This window comes from Coptis chinensis, chromosome 3 (genome assembly GCF_015680905.1).
Source record: "Coptis chinensis isolate HL-2020 chromosome 3, ASM1568090v1, whole genome shotgun sequence".
Taxonomy (NCBI): Eukaryota; Viridiplantae; Streptophyta; class Magnoliopsida; order Ranunculales; family Ranunculaceae; genus Coptis; species Coptis chinensis.
Window position 1 is genome coordinate 117,804,264 of NC_141458.1, and position 20,886 is coordinate 117,825,149.

General features: G+C 40.5%; 1 protein-coding gene across 7 annotated transcripts; it reads left to right on the plus strand.

Moving 5' to 3' along the window:
- Positions 1-12,777: 12,777 nt before the first annotated feature.
- MURE (ALBINO OR PALE-GREEN 13) lies at positions 12,778-18,680 on the plus strand. 7 transcript variants are annotated; one of them, XM_086596626.1, is made up of 8 exons: positions 12,778-14,692; positions 15,319-15,435; positions 15,780-15,908; positions 16,107-16,252; positions 16,458-16,712; positions 17,049-17,167; positions 17,328-17,463; positions 18,293-18,680. In XM_086596626.1, coding segments are annotated over exons 1-3 (1,944 nt in total). In that variant the 5' UTR covers positions 12,778-12,867; the 3' UTR covers positions 15,782-15,908; positions 16,107-16,252; positions 16,458-16,712; positions 17,049-17,167; positions 17,328-17,463; positions 18,293-18,680. The 7 variants fall into 7 exon arrangements, with proteins under 7 accessions (XP_086452752.1, XP_086452751.1, XP_086452750.1 ...); XM_086596625.1 differs by lacking the exon at positions 18,293-18,680 and having other exon boundaries at positions 17,328-17,525; XM_086596621.1 differs by lacking the exon at positions 17,049-17,167 and having other exon boundaries at positions 12,780-14,692; positions 15,733-15,908.
- The last annotated feature ends 2,206 nt before the right edge of the window (positions 18,681-20,886 follow it).

Below are 20,886 nucleotides of genomic sequence, written 5' to 3' on the forward strand. Positions count from 1 at the left end.
TCGGGGGACGAATTCCATGTGGTGCTCGCCCAATTCTTCGGCCCATATTGCCATCCTGGTGGTCTTGTTTTCCTTGTGAAGGATCCTCTTCAACGGGAGATCGCTAAGTACTTTGATTGGATGGGCTTGGAAGTAAGGTCTGAATTTTCTTGCCGAGTATAATAAAACAAGGACTGCTCTCTCTATGTAGGAGTAATTCCTCTCTGCTGGAGTGAGTGTCTTACTTGTGAAGTAGATCGGCTTTTCTGAATTGTGTTCTTCTTTGAATAGGACCGAACTGATGGCGAAGTCCGATACTGCCAAATAAAGCCCCAGAGTTTCTCCGTCTGTCGGCTTAGCTAAGATGGGGGGTGTTGTCAAGTATTCCTTAAGGGTGGAGAATGCTTGGTGGCATTGATCGTTCCATGAAAACTGCTCGCCCTTCTTTAGTATCTGTAAGAACGGTCGGCATTTGTCTGATGCTCTCGATATGAATCGGTTGAGTGCGGCGACCATACCTGACAACTTTTGTATCTGTTTCTTTGTTTGCGGGTCGGGCATGTCGAGGAACGCCCGAATTTGATCTGGATTTGCTTCGATACCTTGCTGCGAAACCTGATAACCGAGAAATTTTCTGGAGGACGCTCCGAAAAGGCACTTCTCTGGGTTCAAACTTCATTCCGTTCGTCGTAGAAGTCGAGAACGCTTTGCTCGAGGTGAGTGAGGTGGTCACCGCTTTCTTGCTTTTGACGCACCATATCGCCGATGTAGACCTCCATGGTATCTCCTAACATGTCCCCGGAACATGTCGCCATAAGTCGCTGATATGTCGCCCTGCATTTTTAGTCCGAACGGAGAACATTGTAACAATAAATTCCTTGCTCGATGATGAATGAGGTCTTCTCGATCTTCTTCAAAGAAGTGGTATTTGGTTGTACCCACTATATGCATCCATGAATGAGAGCAGCTCGTGCCCACAAGTCTGGTCGACTAGTTGGTCGATTCTGGGTAGTGGGAAGCTGTCCTTTGGAGTTTCTTGGTTGACGTTGGTGAAGTCGACGCACAAGCGGACTGTACCATTCTTTTTCGGAACTGCCACTATGTTTGCGACCCACTCTGGGTAATCGACCTTCCGGATGAAACCTACTTGTTTGAGTTTATCTACCTCATCGTTGACTGCTTTTTGAAAGCGTAACGACAATCTTCTAGGTCATTGTCGAACTGGTTTGGCACCAGGGTTGACGTTTAACCGGTGACATGCAATGCTAGGGTCGATACCAGGTACGTCGATATACGACTAAGCGAACACATCTTTATTCATGGACAGAAAATTTACAAGATGAGCCTTAAGTGTGGGGTCGAGGTTGGCTCCCACATAGACGAGCTTAGGGTCGTCTTCGGTTCCCGTGATTCACTTGTCGCTTTTAAGAGTCGGTGCTCGGTTTTGTCGCGCTCGAAAGTGCTTACCGGAGGATTGCACTTTGGCAATGCTGGGCTGGTCCGATAGCTGGTTGGAGTGGCCGTAGGAACTGGAACGCCTTACGTGGTTACAACATAATAACAGGAAAAGACTCGCTGCCGCCGCGGACAACAACAAACCGGGTAGTTCACGCGACTCACCGGGTTGTATGGGAGCTGGTGGTGCGAACTCGAGACTTTGTTTGCATGTGACGCTTAAGCCAATCGGGCTTACCTCATGGGTTTGCAATCGTTTGTACATCCTGCCGCTTTGGTAGTGGTCGGGATCGGGCCGGTGAGCGAAAGTTCTTGTTGGAGCCCCCAACCGCTCGTTTTTGTCTACGGCTCTCACTTCACACCACTAAGTCCTTGGCCATTGTATAGCCGGTGGGCTCGTTCGACGGGCGATGGGAGGTTCAAATGGTCTTGTTTGCTGCAATGATCTGGTTACAATGATGGGCCTCTAGCTGGTTGCATCGAAGTTCCATCATTCCCCTTGGGCCAGGAAAACGGATAACTTGGTGCAACGTGGATGGTACGGCCTGCATCTGATGTATCCACCGTCGTCATAGAATGGCGTTGTAGGACGACTTGGTATCTAGAACGCTGAAATGCGTGTTGAAGCTGACCTTGTCTTCCCTGGAACCCACTGAGACGGGGAGTATGGTGTCTCCTATTGGATCGGCCCTGGAGCCATTGAATCCGAAGAGGGGTGCGATGGGGTCTATGAAGACCGACTTTGGCAAGTTCATCTCTTGGATTGTGTGGTAGAACAAAATATCGCAAGAGCTGCCAGATCGATCAAAACTTCGCTTTGACGGTCCAAATCCACGATTTTGACGCGGACCACGAAAGTCGTTATCGCGGGAGGCAAACCTTGTTGAGGTCGGCCTCGGTAAGGTGATGTCTCCCCGCTTCTACCCGAATCGCGGCACGGGTGCGGCTTGTGAAGAAAAGTTGTACACTTCATGGAGGGCACCGACGCGTCTTTTTTTCCGCGAACTTCGAGACGGAATCATCCCGAGTGTGATCATGTGGATGGTTCCGCCGCTCGCGACCTATTGATGGCTAACGGCGATCTTGACGGACGCCGTTCTCGAAACGCCTTCTCGCTATGAGGGCGACTTTGAGACCACAGATCGCTCCGTCGGGTGGGGACCCGCCAGATTCTCGGGGCATGAGTTTGTGGTGCGCAGTCGCCGTCAAGTATATTGGTGTACCGCTTGATGTGCCCAAATTTCACCGTGTCTTGCAAGTAATGCTTAAGCCCCCAAAGCACACGTCGGTCTCATGGCAATTGGCATGATGGAACGCGCGGTAGGGCTGGTCGGGGCGATCTGCCGGCTGCCTTATCTCCGGTCAGTAAAAGGCAGCTCGCTTGATCTTCTCTAGTATGTAACTAGGAGATCCGGTGAGCACGGTGAATTCTCGATCATTTCTTGGTTTTGGGTTTGGAGGGTTGCCCTTGTTGTTGGGTCGCTTCCTAGAGGATGATGCTACCTCGTAAAACCTCTCCTTCTTCTCGCTTTCTTCTTCTTCTTGGTTCTCGCTTTTGCGCACCCTCTCTTGCAGCTTGATGTATTTATCAACTCGAAGGCATAACTCCGCCGCGTTTAAACGGTCTTTTCGTTCGTGACACGGTTAGGTCGGTATTATGGGTCTGCAGCGGTTGTGAAAGCCACCGCGCAAATGATTCTTTGAGGCCGCTCTCCATGTCCGGAGTTCTGCTTTTGAACCGGCTTAGGAAGGAGCCGTGAGGTTTCCTCCTTGCCAAGAGCGAAGCCGGAAGAGTGAATTGAGATCACCCTTCTTACGCCTCATTGTGTATGTATCGGGCTTGCGAACGTGTCGGTGAGAGCTGCTCAAAGCTTTTATGGAGTCCGCCTCTCGAGGGAGAAGAACCAATCGAGCGGGCCATCTTTTAGACTCGCCGGAAACAACCGCGAACGGAGATGGTCGAACTCGTGCAATCAGAGTAGAGTGCAAGACTTTGAGCATATCGCGGCTATATATGTCGGCCCGGTATGTGGCCGTCGTGACATCGGAACCGTGGTTGGACAAAGTCCGAGGAGAGACTTTGTGAAGCACTTCAAAGAAAGAAATGGAGATGCGCGATAGGTTTTCAACATCTTTTGCACTATCCGGGTGGAATCTTTCTTGACCAGTATTTTTGTCGAGCCTTTGGTTCAAATTTCGGTGATTTGTTGATGACGATGATGACGCCTTCTCAAGGGTGACTCCTAGTGGGTTATGTGTGTCCACCTGTGTGCGGAGCGTGATGTTTTCTTGCCGGAGCTCAACTATTTGCTCGTTCACTGTCCCTAGTTGGCCTGCTAGATGGTGGAGTTGAGCTTCGAGGCTTGCCATGCTTCGTGGGCTTGAGAATTTTGGTTATAAGTTTGTTTGGAACTGGTTTGGTTACTCAATTAATCAAGACCACAGACGGCGCCAATGTAAAGGTGTGATATGGTTTTCCCTTACAAACAGTCTTTAGAGGACTGGACTAGGTTTTTGGATGAGACCGAGTTCGACTTGAGAGCGAACTGCCTACGTATCTTACTCTGGGTTTTTGTGAGAGAGTAGAATCAGGTCTAGCGTAGTTCATAGGAGAGGTATTTATAGAGATTGAGAGTGTATCCTTGCTCTCCACGTGTAAAAGATATCCTAAACGAGGGGTGGAGATTAGGATTGCACGCGAGAACCGCTTCTCATAGTCCGGCCAATGATGTGGAGTGGCAACAGCAAAGTAGCTTGCGGTCGACCAATGGTCGACGGTCGATATGTACAAGTACATCTTTAGTCATGATTGCTTATGGATAGGGTCCGTGGTCACTTCCTAAATGTAGTTCGCATGATATTGCGATCTGTCTGTAGCGTTCTACTAGCTCGTGAGTGCGACCTGTGTACATAGGTCGATGTGTTATTTCCACCATGTTAAGCGCGTGTTGTTGGATAGAGAATATCACTCCCCTACACATATATATATATATGATCCTTAATTTACACTTTATATATTGCACATAATTTATCTAAAGAAATGTATATATTATAAGTTTTCAAAAGCCAAATTTATGTATGTCCCACTTACTACATGAATTAATAATATATATATATATGACCAAACTAGCATCTTTGGGAACCAGGATAGCCGGAATGTGAATGTCGTTGTAAATTTCACCTTCGTCACAACCCATTTTGTACAAGCAACTGCTGGAAGTGTTTGAAAATCAAAATGAACACATACCTTGAGTAGCTTTTAAAGCTCGAGCTCAGCCAACTAAAAGAAATAAAATGATTTCCACATGGTCAAACGAAGGTCATTTTAATGTCCAATAAAATTTTCGCATAGAAAGAAAAAAGATTATAAATCACGAATTTAACGTTCAATCAAATTTAATGTCCAATAAAATAGTTCTATAGGAATTTAATGCCCGAAACGGTTCTACATAAAATTTAATGTCCAATAAAATCATAAATTGCATAATGCAAGATTCCCAAATTTCAATTGTTTTTTCTTTTCACTATATAATTTCAATTTTGTTAAGACAGACATACATATTAAACAAAAAAAAACATGGCTTTCAATTAGATCTCTCTAAATAGAATAACATCATTCCATGTAAAAAGCTTATTCGTAGACTAATAAAACAATGAATATTTTAGAAAATTATTCTTACTACCACGACACTAATTAACAGCATGCGCATCAGCCACTACACGCTACTACAAACTATCAACTTTAGTTCTACACGCATATACATGCAAATGTATGTTTGTATGTACCACATAGCAATATTTGTGCTCAAATACAGAATGAGTTCTTATCTATGTTGCACAGACACACACTGGCGAGGACATTGATGCGGCGACTCAGTTATATCTCATAAAATTTAAAGTAGGATGCGGAAATTAAGTAATAATTGTATTTTTATTATATAAAAATTAAATATTATAAACTAATTTAAATGTATCATAATATATAATTTCAAAACTATTTAAGATAAACAACCAAATTAAGTTATATATTTCTTAATAAAACTTTAAAAGCATGTCATAAGTCTTAACAACACAAGAATCGAAAAAAAAAAAATTTTTTAACATTATTTTGCTCTATTTTTTCATTTTCGAGTAAAATATCCGTGTCTTGACCATGTTGACCGCACCTTGACTTGTGTATGGCTTAGTTGACCACTTCATGTGCCCGATACACTATCATTTCGACATGGGATCCCCAGTATGCCACTTTTAACTGCATGTTTATGATTCAAACTTGTAAGTTGACCCAACAATCCACGCATGAGCGGTCCAACAACAACTCAAACATAATCCAAATAACAATATCAACTAGGAAAACACAAACAAGTAAAGAGACGAAGTAAATAACACACACCACACCACAAGGATTTAAGGTAGTTCGGCGAGATACCTACGTCCACACGGTGAGATCGATGGTTCCACTAGTAGAAGAAGAAAGTTGCAAGATGAGTTGTTTTGATTGTGCACAACAATAAACTCTCAATCACTCACAAATAATGAATCTCACAAGTTTTCTCTCTTTCGCACTCTTTAAAAACCCTAGAAAAAAATTATACACTCTCTCTTTATAATCTCTTATATAGTGGGTATTAGGGGTGGGAATTTGGCCCTAACGACCCTAACCCGGCCCTGACCGACCCGACCCTAAGCCCTATAAAGCCCTCACAACTAAAGCCCTCACAGAGTTTAGGGCCGGCCCTAATGCCTTCTAGGGCAGGGCTAGGGCTAAGATTCTAAAACATAGGCCCGATCCTAATTCAAAATTCATTAGCCCGACCCTAACCAAGCCCTAACCGCCCTGGTTTCACACTTTCACTATAAATACACATACCATAATTGTCCAACTCTTTGTTAAATATTTTCAATTAAAATAACATTGTCCTTTGTAATTTATCACTTACACCCAAGGGTACTTCCAATAAATTGTCTTGTATAACAAAAACTTGTCAACTTAATGTACCCATGAAGAACAATGAGCACTAGCCTTAATAAAAAATAAGACTTTATTCCTTTGATCATCAAGTCAAAGTCCATAACTTATTATTCTCAATTTCTTTTCTCACTTATTTCTTATAAATTATATTTTTATTCACATCCAAGCCAAGTCTAAAACTAAAGATTTCCTTCCACACCATTAAAGCAAAATCTGAGCGGACATTTTGTAACATAGAAACCAAAAACAACCTTTGTCGAAAAAATGACATTTGTAATCTCAAACCTTTCTCTATCACTTGTTCAAAAGCCAATATTTTTATTTTCATATACAAAGCTTGAATCACTTTTAAATTAGAAGAAAGGTAATATTATATTTGTTTGAATCTATTATAGAAATAATTTATAATATTACAAATAGTTTAACAACTTCCATGACCCTTAACCAAAACTATTATGTTTCTTCTTTATATCTATTACTTCTTCCTTTAAAATGATAATATAATTATTTGTCTATGTATTTCAATTTAAAATGTAATTTTAGTGAGGTTTGAGTACAAGGAAGAACAAATTCCGAACTCTCGATGTACTTGAGTTTATTAGATTGTGGATGTGCATTTTAAATTTTGGACTTATACAGATTATTACTAGATTGGTTGGACTTTGAGTTTGTAGATTATTGTACATTTTGTAATATAAATGAGTTTTAAACCCATGTAGTAAAAAAAAGAAAATATATAGCCCTAAAGCCTAAAGCCTTTAAAGAGGGCTTAGGGTAGGGTAAGGGCTTGAGGTTTAGACTTGTGACCCGGCCCAACCCGACCCTATGCTGACTTTAGGGCCGGGCCGACCTGACCCTAATATTTGAAGGGCTTTAAATGTTTAGGGCCGGGCTAGCCCGACCCGGCCCATTGCCCACCCCTAGTGGGTACAAATGATCGAATGGGTGGAAAAATAAATTGGCCGAAAGTTTTGACAATTTTTTATATGCCCGCGATATATTGCAAGGTATTGAAGTACCCATCAAAGTTTCTGGATTCCCATGGTAGTGAGTATCCACCACAGAAGGGTTCCCACGGAAATCTCTTGTCGCCACCTATCAAAGCTTCTGGATTCCCATGGCATAAAGTTTCCGCCACAGAGGAGTTCTCACAGAACAAAGCTTCCGTAGCCATATATTTCCCATTTTCCAACGGATTTTGAAAGCCAAGCTAAATACAACTTGGTTTATGCCTGTTTGTATAATCCCCAAAGAAAAAAACCAAAACCAAAGCCTCTTCTTCCTAACTTCCACAAACCTCCTAGTTCTCCTCCTCCACGTTTAGTTCTCCTCCTCCACGCACCAATTAATCTTCTTCAAACCACCACTGCCATTGCAATATACTAATACATTAAAGTTGGCCACAGAGAGTAAACTTTGAGCTAGGGGCATAGTTCGAAATTTCAAAAATTTATAAAATTGAATTTGACAATATTCCGGCCCATGTCATATTTTGATTTCAACAAGATTTCAGAATCATCAATATTTCGACCCTATGTAGTTGAGAAATACAAATATCCAAGATTTGTTAGAAAAAAAAAAGGGCAGATCTACCCGCTGTTGCACTTCATTTCCACAAGATCCTAACTTCAACCCCTCCAGCCCAGATACAAACAACAAAAGAAAAATCTCACCTTTGAGTCTCAACATGGCTGAAAAAGCAAAGAAGTAGGAGGAGATGTTGGGTAGAGGGGTGAGGAATGCTATCACCAGATCAAAGAAGGCTAAGATTGTGGCTGAGGAAATGAGACAGCAAGGAAAAGGGAAAAGTCTTATCCCAAGGAATGCCCACATCATATCTCTCTCAAGTGAATCCAATGAAAATCATGGGAACCAGGATACAAGGATGATTCCATATCAGCAAGAGGGGGAGCCGTATGATTCGGATGATAGTGTATCACAGCCCCTACCTTTGGCAACTGATGACTCAGCTATGCGAAAGACTATGGGAAGGAGAACAAGTGGTCAAGGTCAAGGATCTGCTCCAGCTCTAGAACATAGTGAGGAGAGCATCTGGGAACACTATACTAGGTCAAAAGATAGGACCATGGATATGTCCATTTCGAGTGGTTCTACCAGTACAAATCAGAAAAGTGCACATCATGCAAATGCTTCAAAAGGGTTCGCGGTGACTGTCCCTACACAGTCACCTTCACCTCAATGATGATCTACGCCTGGAATTGTCGGGGTATTGGCTCCACCACGACGATTCAACATATAAAGGACTAGATGGGGGTGTTGGGAGTGGATGTAGTGTGCTTGTCTGAAACAAAGGTAGATAGGAGACGTATAAAGATGGTTAGCAAGCTATTAAAACTGGGTGGTTGCTTTTGTGTTACTGATAAAGGCTTGAGTGGTGGTTTGGCCATCATGTGGAAAGATGGAGTGGACCTGGAAGTTCTTGGGGCTACTAAGAATCAGATAACAGGTAAAATTTCGAATTATTACAACAAAGTTTCATTTTTTTTCTCCTTTGTGTATGGGGACCCTGTTCCTTGCCATAGAGGAAGGGTCTGGACTGAACTAAGGGACATAGCTCCTTTGGTACCTGGTCCTTGGTGCCTTTTTGGGGATTTTAATGCTATTTCCTGTTTGAATGAGAAAGTTGGGGAGTAGCAGCTAACCAAGTACATGCTGGAGTTTAATAGTTTTATAAATGATCTGGGGTTAGTAGATTTGGGTTTCAAAGGACCAAAATTCACTTGGAATAACAATAGAACCTCAGGTGCTAATGTACTTGAGAGATTAGATCGTGCTATGGCTGACCTGTTTCCCTCATGCAATTGTGATAAATGTAGCAAATGCTTCTTCTGATCACTTGGCTTTACATATTTCTCTCACAAATCACGAGGATCGATGCTTAAAACCATTTTGTTTCTTTAGTATGTGGTTATCAGATATCTCTTGTAAACCTTGTATTGATGAGGCCTAGAAATCTATTATGCATGATATGCCTGATAAAAATATGCTCAATAGATTGCATGCTACCAAAGACAATCTGTCATACTAGAATAAGAATGTCTTTGGAAATATTTTTCAAAATATCAAGAAAACACAAAGAAAGCTGAAAAATGTTTTAACTAAGTCGTTCACTGTTGGGAACCACTATAAAGTCAAGGCTCTCAAAGCCACCTTGCTTGAGTGGTATGTGAAGGAAGAATCCTTTTGGAAACAGAAATCCACAAACCACTGGATCAAGGATGGAGGGAAAAATACTAGATTTTTCCATCTCTCTACTATATACAAGAGGAGAAAAAAATAGGATTGAAAGCATTAAAGACAATGATGGTAACTGACAAATTTGCAGAATTGATGTGGGTAAGGCTGTAAATGATTACTTTGCTAATATCTTTCCTTCTGATTGCCCTGAGGCAACAACAATATTTTGGATCTCTTTACTCCTGTTATCACTGATAGAGAGAATGAGATGCTCATTGCTATCCCATCTGCTAATGACATATGGCAAGTGGTGAAAAAGTTTAGGAAACTCAAGGCTCCTAGGCCTGACGGGTTTCAAGGAGTTTTTTACCATGACTTCTGGGATATTATAGGAGAGTGTATAATAGCTTTTGTTCAAGATTTTTTTTGTTTATGGTAAGTTGAATCCTAGTTTCAATGAAACCTTTATAGCTTTGATCCCCAAAGTGTCTAACCCTGACCACATGTCCAAATTTAGACCTATTAGCCTGTGCAATTTCAGCTACAAGATAATCTCAAAGATTCTGGCTAATAGGCTGAAATGTCATATCAACAAGATTGTGTCCCCTTTCCAAGGAGCCTTTATAAAGGGGAGGAGTATAGGGGATAACATTGGGCTGGCATGCGAGGCTTTCCATAAATAAATAAAAAATAATAAAAAATAAAAATAAATGGATGGCTTTAAAAATGGATATGGCAAAAGCCTATGATAGGGTGGAGTGGTCCTTCCTTGATGACATCTTTAATAAACTAGGGTTTAGTGAACCTTGGAGAAATTTGATTCTTCAATGTCTTGTAACTGTTTCTTTCAAGGTTCTGCTAAAAAGATCCCCTATGGAAAAAATTATTCCTGAAAGGGGTCTTAGACAGGGGGATCCTTTATCCTCATATTTCTTTATTCTGGTTTTTGAGGCCTTATCAAGGATGCTTGCACAAGCTGAGGATAGGGGAGAGATCCAAGGGATCAAAATCAAGAGGAACTCTCCTGCTATCACTCATCTTCTGTATGCAGATGATTTGATTATCTTTTCTAAAGCTACTCCTGAGGATAACAACCATCTTAAGACTATCCTACAGGAGTATTGTGATGTTTCTGGTCAGCTGATTAACTATGACAAATCAAGCATTTTCTTTAGTAGAAATGTTAGATTTCGAGTTAAGTTTAAACATAAAAGGTTCTGGAAAATGAAATTGTTTGATCCTAAGGACAAATATCTGGGGGTCCCTATCATGTTGTCTAGGAAAAAATATGAGAATTTTGATTATCCTGTGGACAAGGTGCATGGCAAGATTAAGGGTTGGAAAGCTAAGGTGTTATCCCGGGCAGGGAGAGCAACCCTTATACAAGTTGTAGCCCAGGCAACCCCTATGTATGCCATTTCTACTTACCTTCTTCCTGTCTCTACTTGTGACAAGATAGATAAAGCTTGCATAGATTTTTTCTGGAATGGTTCCTATAATTCTAATAGTGTCCACACCATTGGGTGGGGGCAGCTGTGCAAACCTAAACAAGTGGGAGGTTTAGGGTTTCGTAAAGCTAGAGATATGAATATAGCCATGTTTGCTAAGTTACCTTGGAAGGCTGCTACTGACTTAGAGTCCTTGTGGACTAGAGTATTCACCAATATTTACAGTAAAAACTGGATTGGGGATGTGCTAAAACCCCCTGGGACAACATCCTACTTCTAGAAAGGGGTTCATAGGGTGGGGGTCTTATTTGGGCTATTGTAAATGGTTTAACCACTTCAATACTTCATGACCCCTGGCTTTGCAAAGATGGTAGGCCTATCACCCTTCAAGAACTGGGATTTTATCACCCAAAACTTGAGAGTGCTCATGTGGCTGATTTGTTCCTTCCCAGTGGCATTGGGTGGGATATTGAAAAGCTGAATCATCTGTTCCCACCTTTAATCAGCCAACAAATCCATGAGGTGGTGGTGAGGCCAATGGGGGCTCAAAAAGACAAGATGATGTGGTTTGGGGATGGTAAATGGGCTTTCACTGTGAAGATTGCCTATAAGTTTTTAACCCAAAGGAGTTGGGAAGGGCAGTCCTCCAGTTTCAACCCAAGAACCATCTCTAGAATGTGGAAATCAAGTCTCCCAGCTCATATACAACTTTTCATTTGGAAAGTTTATAAAAGAGCTTTGCCCATGGGGGACTTACTTATGGAAAGGAATATGCATGGAGACTTTGCATGTCCTTTCTGTTGGAGTACCATGGAATCATATACACATCTTTTTTTTGGATATGATTGGATTAGAAGTGCTTAGTTTGGATTAGAACTTGGGACTCATATACAGCTGGATAGTGTCAATACTATCAGGTCGTGGCTGGATAAGTTTATGATGTGGTGCTCTAGTAGAGAGGAACACATTACACAAGTTGGAGTCTACAACTGTGTTTTGTTTTACCATATTTGGGAAGCTAGAAATGAAGCAAAGTTTAAGCATAAGATTCCTAGCAGGGCAAGGCTTCTGAGGAAGAGTTTAGCTGTCACAGAAAGCTGCTGCAAAGCCTTCAGAGAAGCTCCTCTTAATCCTCCCTTTAATCTTCCTCAAATAAATGGTTTAAATATCTTGTTTCATGTAATTCCTAGAAATAGCATTCTGATAAGATATGATGCTGCCTTCCACAGGGAAACTGGCTGTGCTAGTGCTGTGTGTATGGCTTGGAATGATGAGGGAGATTTGGTTGGAGCAATTGTTAGGGTGTTCAAAGCTAAAGGCCCTGAAGAGGCAGAGATGGCGGCGAGTGAAGTAGCTGTTTTGTTGGCTTGCTCTCTGGGCAGATATAACTATGTGATCTAAGGGGACTGTGAAGAGATCATCCAGTCTTTCAATGGGGGAGGCTGCAGATGGAGTCTGAATGCACTACATTTTGTTGTCACAAAACTTTTAAGTAATTTAGAGTTTGTAATGTTTAGGTGGTTGAGTCGGGTTGTAAATGTTGATGCTCACCAGTTAGCTCAGTTGGCAATCCACAAACTACCCATGTCAGCTCTGCCAATGTGTACGGCGGATAGAAACTTCGTTCCTTTATGGCTTTTAAGGTTAGTATATGGTATGGCAAATTTATGGAAAAAATAAAAATAAATAATAAGAGTGTTGATATATACCAAAGACATATCTCGGTATCTTTAAACCCCATCAGAAATTCAGAACCCTCTCTCTCCAACATATCAACAACACTCTCTTGTCACTGAACTACTCCTGAAGAAGAAAATGGCTCTAACTTCTCCCACTCTTCCAACCTTCTCTCCTTCACGTCTCCCAACAAAAACCCATTTCCTCTTCTCAAACTTCAAACCTCTCTCCCTCACACGTCACCAAATTCCTATCAAAACTCCCACAGCAGTAGGCCCAGATGGAAAATTCTACCCATCCCCAGCTGATGATGACCCACCAGAAGCCCCAGAAGATTCAGGTCATGGAGTATCCAAATTCCAACAAATCCAACGCCAAGCTGCACGTGCTCGTAAAATCCAAGAAGACCAGTTCAAGAAAGACCAGTCCACATTTCTATCTGCTATTCAAGATGTCGAAGACGCGCCGGATAATCCCGAAGACGGGAATGAAGATACTGGGGATGATTTATTTGGGGAGATAGATAAAGCCATTGCTTTGAAACGTAAAGAGTTTGTTAAGAAAGGTCTTTTAAAGCCCAACCCGAAGAAGGAAAAGGTGGTTCCTGAAATCGAGGAGTTGTCGCCCGGGGAAGAAGGGGATTTGGAGGAGATTCAACAACTTCAGGGACTTACAGTGGTGCCTGGTGACGAGCCCAATGTTGGTGAGGAGGAGGAGGTGAGTGGTTTCAGTAATTCGTCTTCTTTGATTCCATTTGATCTTGATTTAGATAGTTATGGTAAGACGAAACCTAGGATAGTCGAACCCAAGTTTAAAATGACATTAGCTGAACTATTGGATGAGAGTAGAGTTGTGCCCGTATCTGTGTATGGTAATTTAGAGGTTGAGATTACAGGAATCCAACATGATTCCAGAGAGGTTAGTGTGGGAGATTTGTTTGTTTGTTGTGTTGGGATGAAGACCGATGGGCATTTGTATTTGACTGAAGCGGATAAGAGAGGGGCGGTTGCCGTTGTGGCTAGTAAAGAGATTAATATAGATGAGACTTTAGGGTGTAAGGCGTTGGTCATTGTGGAAGATACTAATTCAGTACTTCCTGCATTGGCTGCGTCTTTTTATCGTAACCCGTCAAAGAGTATGTCTGTGATTGGTATCACTGGCACAAATGGGAAAACAACTACTGCGTACTTGATTAAAGGAATGTATGAGGCAATGGCGTTGAGAACTGGGATGTTGAGTACTGTTGCTTACTATGTACATGGGGATAACAAGTTGGATTCACCAAATACGACCCCTGATTCGGTTCTGGTTCAGAATTTGATGGCCAAGATGCTTCATAATGGAACCGATGCAGTTGTCATGGAGGCTTCTTCACATGGGCTTGCACTTGGGAGGTGTGATGAAGTTGACTTTGATATTGCAGTGTTCACAAATTTGACAAGGGACCACATGGATTTTCATGCATCTGAGGAGGAGTACAGGGATGCAAAAGGGAAGCTCTTCGCAAGAATGGTGGACCCTGACCGTCACCGGAAAGTAGTTAATATCGATGATCCACATGCCCCTTTCTTCATCGCCCAAGGGAATCCAGATGTGCCTGTTGTGACCTTTGCAATGGAGAATAAGAGTGCAGATGTTCACCCACTAAAGTTTGAGCTTTCTCTATTTGAGACCCAGGTATTGGTTAATACTCCTCAAGGCATATTAGAGATATCTTCAGGGTTGCTTGGGAGGCACAATATCTACAATATCCTTGCTGCTGTAGCAGTTGGAATTGCTGTGGGAGCACCATTGGAAGGCATTGTTCGAGGTATTGAGGAGGTCGATTCAGTTCCAGGAAGGTGTGAATTGATAGATGAAGAGCAGGCATTTGGAGTAATTGTAGACTATGCACATACTCCCGATGCTTTGTCTAGACTACTTGACACAGTGAGGGAGTTGAGCCCACGGAGAATCATTACTGGTAAGCTGGTTCCTTTCATTTCATTTTCTCCGAATTAATTGGTCACAGCTAGCAATGTTCTGAAACTAAAAGACAGACAGGTTTTTGCTAGGTAAACAATATATTTGAGTCGTCATTTGTCCATATCCAACTTTTATGGAAATTGCAGTGTGTTGTTGGGATTAGATCTAGAGTTAATTAGTAGACCATATCAACTCATAGCAGACTTTCGTAGTCCATATCCACCCGTCCTTTAGGTCGAACAGTCTATATTAACTAGACTCCGTTTTGAATCAAATTCTAGACTAAGTAGAAATTGTCTTTTTGCATATTCAAGCGTTTGTTCCTGTGAAGGATTTAGTGTATTACGGTTTTTCTGTGTTCACTGTTTGTATCAATAACACCTTCAAAGTAGCAGAAGGTTATATACCTTAAATAAGTAAAGTAAACTACTTAAATCAGTAACTGTTTTTCTCTTTGACAACATCTGTAATGATATCAGCACATAAGATGATGCGAGAATATCATATGGTCGTACGCGTTGTTAATGAAGCTCTCTGAGTGACATGATCAAAATTATGTGTGGATGGTTTTGGAACTTTGTATTCTTTACTTGGCTGATTGACTATTTTGTGCTTTCATTGAAGTCATTGGTTGTGGTGGAGATAGAGACAGAGGTAAAAGACCGATGATGGCGAAGATTGCAACGGACAAAAGTGATGTGACTATGTTGACATCGGATAATCCAAGGACAGAAGATCCATGTAAGTCCAGGTTTTGACTTCGGTATGATACCCACCATAGTTGAACTGACCTATATTTGCCATCTCAAGAGCTAGAATTAATTAATTCCCTAGATGAATAATTCTTTGCAAATTTATTAAATAGCTATGTTGAATTGTTGATGAATGGCCTTGGGTCGACTATGGTTGATTTAAGTGTTTTCAACCTTTGGTCTTTACTTATTTATTTATGTTAGAGTCTTCAAAAAGGACAAGTATCTCGATATAACTAATTTAGATAATACCGAGACTAATGTTTGGAATCTCTGTCTCTACTAGTGGATATCTTGGATGACATGCTGGCTGGTGTTGGATGGACCATGCAGGATTACTTAAAACATGGTGAGAATGATTATTACCCACCTCTTCCAAATGGTCATAGGCTCTTTTTACATGACATCAGACGAGTAGCTGTGCGGGCTGCGGTCGCCATGGGCGAGGAAGGTGACATGGTGGTAAGTTGTTGAACCTGTGGCCACTCTTTTCTGTTCAAGGTTTACAACCGACTTGGAGTATATGAATTGGAGACTGAAATAAATAGTAAGTGTCTAGAAAAGACTTAGCATGTTACTGGTAAGATAAAAGGGACGGCTATATTCTCTTATTTTATGTTGAAATAGCATCGATCACTGGCGGGATCACATGTGCTGCAGGTTGTTGCGGGCAGAGGTCATGAATCATTTCAGCTGGAAGGTGACAAGAAAGAATTCTTAGATGATCGGGAAGAATGCCGGGAAGCATTGCAGTATGTTGACGAACTTCATCAAGCTGGAATAGATACGAGCGAGTTCCCATGGAGGTAAATCATTCGATTACTGAAGTAGTTGATGCATCCTGTCAGAAATCCTTCAAAATGTCCTTTCCCTTGGTTTTCGTTTAAAGTTCAGAAATCGAACAGAACATTCATATCATCTTTGTTGATTCACTTTGACTTGCTGCTTACAGAGTGTAATTCTAATAAGGTGTTTGAAATGATATGTGCCTGTTTTACTGTTTTTCGGCAGGTTACCAGAAAGTCACTGAAGCTGCAAATTACGTTAAAAAAACAGAGAATGACAGCCTGTGCATTTAACCAACTATTTGAGCACCTTTGTGAATAATGATCGTGCCCCTTTTGAATTTATCAAAATACATATATCAGGATCTCATTTGCTTGAAAAAAGCAAATGTTCTGATGGATCAAGACAAGCAAAGTTAGTTTGGAGGCAGCTGATAGGAGATTTCTACGGTTTAAGCAAACACGGTGGGAGTTCAATCGTGTAAGTACTATACAGATGTCCTGTCTTTATTGGATAGATATGGTACTCACATTTGTTTGAAGAATGGAGACTTTTTTTTCTTCGATAACTTGAAGAGTGGAAACTGGGACTTGGGACTTCTGCTCAGACTTCAAAAGTACGACCAAGTGAACAAGAAAGGGGGCCATATTTGTGAATTATGATTGAAAATTATTTCCAAAACTACATAAAAAATGGGAAGTCAAGGCACGTCACATGTAGAAAAATAAATTTAAGAAAAGAATTGAACTAAAATTGAAAAATATGTCATATAACCTTTCTTTTCACTGTCTAAAAAGTATGTCATTTTAACTGCAGTCTATTTTCTAATGGGAGATGTGATCTTTAAATTTGACGCTGGGAGTGCAGCACAGTTGGGATTCCCAGTGGTTAAGAGAGAGAAGCACATTCCCCACTTTTCTTCTTCCTCATACTTTGTTAGTTTCTTCTGGCATTAATACAACATTACTCTTTTGCAAATAAAAATAAAATAAAATAAAAGGTTTGTTTACTGGCACTTGTAGGTAAATACAAGCATTTCTCATTCTCCTATACTCGTCTTTATCGAAACTTATGCATCACTGTGACCTTTTGCAGAACTTCAGTCTAAGCCGCGTTGAATCATGGAATGGTTGGACTTGAAGATCAGAAGAAATTGGGATGCTTATTAAAAAAAGAAATTGGGATATTAGTTTTGTCAACTGCTATCACTATGAGAATGGGGTATCCTTATGTGAGTTTACTAAACTAAAATGGGGAAAATTTTCTAAATTGAGCTTGTTGGCTTGTTGCTTTCTTCACATTCTTAGTTTTCATACCTGCCAAACTCATACATTTTTGCTTATCATTTACAATTCATTAGATTAGTGGGGGGAACATACCATTTACACTCACTAGATTTTTTTTTCCCCCTGATGAAGCAAATGAACGTGCTTCTTCGGCTAGGATCAACAAACACGTTACATCCTTATTCTCCCACCTACTGACCTACATAATGTTAAACTGGTGTATACGCCTAGTCCTTGAACACATCAGAATGAGAGAAAGTTCACGTCTTTAGTGAATAATGTCCTGCTGTTCATTTGTCTTTCTGTGAGTTATTGTATATTGGTAAAACTAACAAAACCAAGAGATAGGAACACCTGCAATAAGTAGAAAGAAGTTAGTTTGCTAGCTAGTGATGTTGACAAATGGAAAAAGACATAGCGTTTGTGTGTTGTAGTGCCGTCTGCAGGCTTCTTTACTCTTCCCTTACAGGTCTAAATTTGTTAACGCGTTCTATTTGATAATTTTCACTCGGTGCACTTCTGCCAAAATAACTGGTTTTATTTCCTATGAAACCCTGGCACATCTAGTGGTGGCATTTGTATGCCATCTATACCCAGCTTAGCATTGTAGCTCCTGTTGTCAGTTTCCAACAAATAACCACCACCTGTTGTCCTTTTTGGATTCAACTTTGTGATCTAGCCCTTGATAAAACATTTACTTGATATCTCTATACTATTCTTGATTTGATTATCCAAAAAATATATATATACTATTCTTGATTTATTTATTTTCAGTAGAAAACTGTATTTCATAGAACAGAAAAGGACAAGACATAGAAGTGAAAAAATTTCAAGAGCTGCTTGTAGCATTGCAAATTTGTACAAAATATGTAGGTGGCTGACTGAAGAAGTGCTGCAACAAGTGTTCTCCCATGGATTTCCCACACAAAAATCTACAGAAATTTGTCTCATTGAAATTTTAGTAAGCTTCATCTTCAACGACAACTCTTGCAGTAGCAGCACCTGGGTCGATATTATCTACAGGGTTGCATGAAACTTAAAATTTCATGATGTTTTTCTTCTTCTAATCATGTGAATATTAAGTGATGTTTTACTCGATTCTATTAGCGAAGCTTTTGTTCTGCTCAGCAGATTTGAAGCTTTCCCGATTTTTATTTTTTTGGGATGAAAATCTTGTCATATTGCCAAATTTTAAGTTTGATGTTTTCACTCTCTGAAGAACAAATATGAGAAATGTTTTGTGAGCTGATGGTTTAAGGTACAGCACTACAGCTGGAGGGACTTCCACCTTACAGTTTGTTTTAAAACGTCTTTGTCAACATCAATAAAATGTGCATTCTCCCTTCAGTTCCTCCTGCTTTCGTGCTTCATCCTTGATTGACAATTACTGTATTTATATTTGGAACTAAAATAAGTCGGTTAATCTAATTATATCGGTGGTCTCCACCATCATGTCTTCACTCGCAGAAGATCAAATTGGATAGCCGACACATTGAAAAGTCCATTGATGAACGTAGATTATATGATCTTTTGGTTCGTCTATATCTTAGTTTTTGAGACATAAATCACTTCAGGAAAAAAAAAAAAGAACGTCAGCTTTTTGGATGACGTATTTTGTTCCTGACATTAAAGTATGTGGATGGACGTCGTCGGATGAGTTGGTCATTTGCAAAACAAAAGAAATAGAAAAAAAAATAATAAATTTCTTATTCAACCATGATAATGTCAATGTGTTCCCAATTCGAATATTGTCAGCAACTCAGTGCACAAAATTGCTGACATTACTCCACTAGTTACTGACAAAATGCGCCGAGTAACAATTTGTGGTCTAATTGAAAAAGAATTGATATTATCATGATCTAATTGAGAAATTACCCCAAAAAAAAAGTGATCCCATTACCAAATTCACCAGCAAATACATTGGATAACTTTACGATTTACACCATGAAATGATTTTGAGTGGATTTATACTTTTACTTTTTACTTTTCTCCGGAATGTGTCACACAGTATTCACTTTTTTATTTCCTAAGTTCGAACGAGCCCTCGATTCGTGTTGGGCGTTGGCCAGTGTGGTCTAGTCTCTAGATATCCGGATCAACTGATTTGGTTTGCAAGTAATTGTAATTTGGAACTGGGGAAAAAAACTAGAAAGTGGAAACAAAAATGGCCATCAGCTTCTTGGATGACGTGTTCCATATTCGCATATAGCTGGACGTCGGATAAGTCGGTCATTAGAAAAAGGTGATCCCAGTCCCACTACCAAATTCACCAGAAAAATAAATTTATCACTTTAGGGTAGACAACTGTGACGTGATGGAAGTCGTTCTCAATATTAGTTTGCTTGTGGCCAAATCAAAAACTTTGATAACGGAATAACAGCAGGGACGGACCCACGATATACTGAACGATTCGTATTCAAACCTTTTTGCCTTAACTGCCTAAAGTGAAGTTTGGGGTAAGTGGTAAACCGCGACAATTTAAAAAGCGTAAAATGCTTTTTTGCCATTTAACCTGGTGTATATTAATTCAACGTTTGCTATTTAAGCTAGCTCTGTTTGTTTGATTATTTAATCACTTATTTTATAAATTGTGTTTCTCTATATATTCAATTATATTGTCCACCCTACCATGCAACTTGTACATAATTATTTATTTGTATGATACACTTAGAGCATCTTTAGGTAGTAGTATAATCTGTCTTTTTCTTTATATTTGAAGAAAAAGTTTGGAATATCTCAAAATTCCATCTCTCTGTGGTAGTATAACCGGTCGCATCACCTACTTGCTCACATTCTTATTCGTAAATTTGACAATTTGGATGCGGATGCAGAGCGACATTGGTAATGTCGCACGTCATTGCAAATGTTGCCCAACTTTTTTTTTGACTTTGACCAACACTAGGCGCGCCAGTGATACTGTCGCGCGCCAATGCCAATATCGCGTGCTCTAACGGAAAAAAATGGGCAAAAAACGGACATATTTTGTCACGCCCCGAGACCCAACACACATCCCGAGGACGTGGAATGAATCTCGAGGCAGACACCTATCCCGATTCTACCGAAATTTCGGCAGAGTTTCCTTTGTTTGATCGACGTTAAGAAACCCTAAAACCTCGCCATAACCTCGTCATAAACCCCGGACATCTTATAATTCATTCCTCCAACCATACATACATCCAACAACCATATATACTACACTTAACTCTAACTACTACGGGGATATGACGATATAACTACAAAACAAGGAGAACCGCTGCCAAATACGATTATTACATCAAAATGACCTAGCTCTATATATATACAACAAAAGAAACTAGTCTCTTTCTATACAACCAAAGGAAAAGAGCTAGGCTCATTATATACTGACA

Bases quoted from the DNA above. Each gene is read 5' to 3' on its own strand.
- MURE (XM_086596621.1), top strand. From the start codon at position 12,868: ATGGCTCTAACTTCTCCCACTCTTCCAACCTTCTCTCCTTCACGTCTC. The intron at 14,693-15,318 runs GTAAGCTGGTTC...CTTTCATTGAAG, and splicing joins CCCACGGAGAATCATTACTG to TCATTGGTTGTGGTGGAGAT. The intron at 15,436-15,732 runs GTAAGTCCAGGT...TGTCTCTACTAG, and splicing joins TCCAAGGACAGAAGATCCAT to TGGATATCTTGGATGACATG.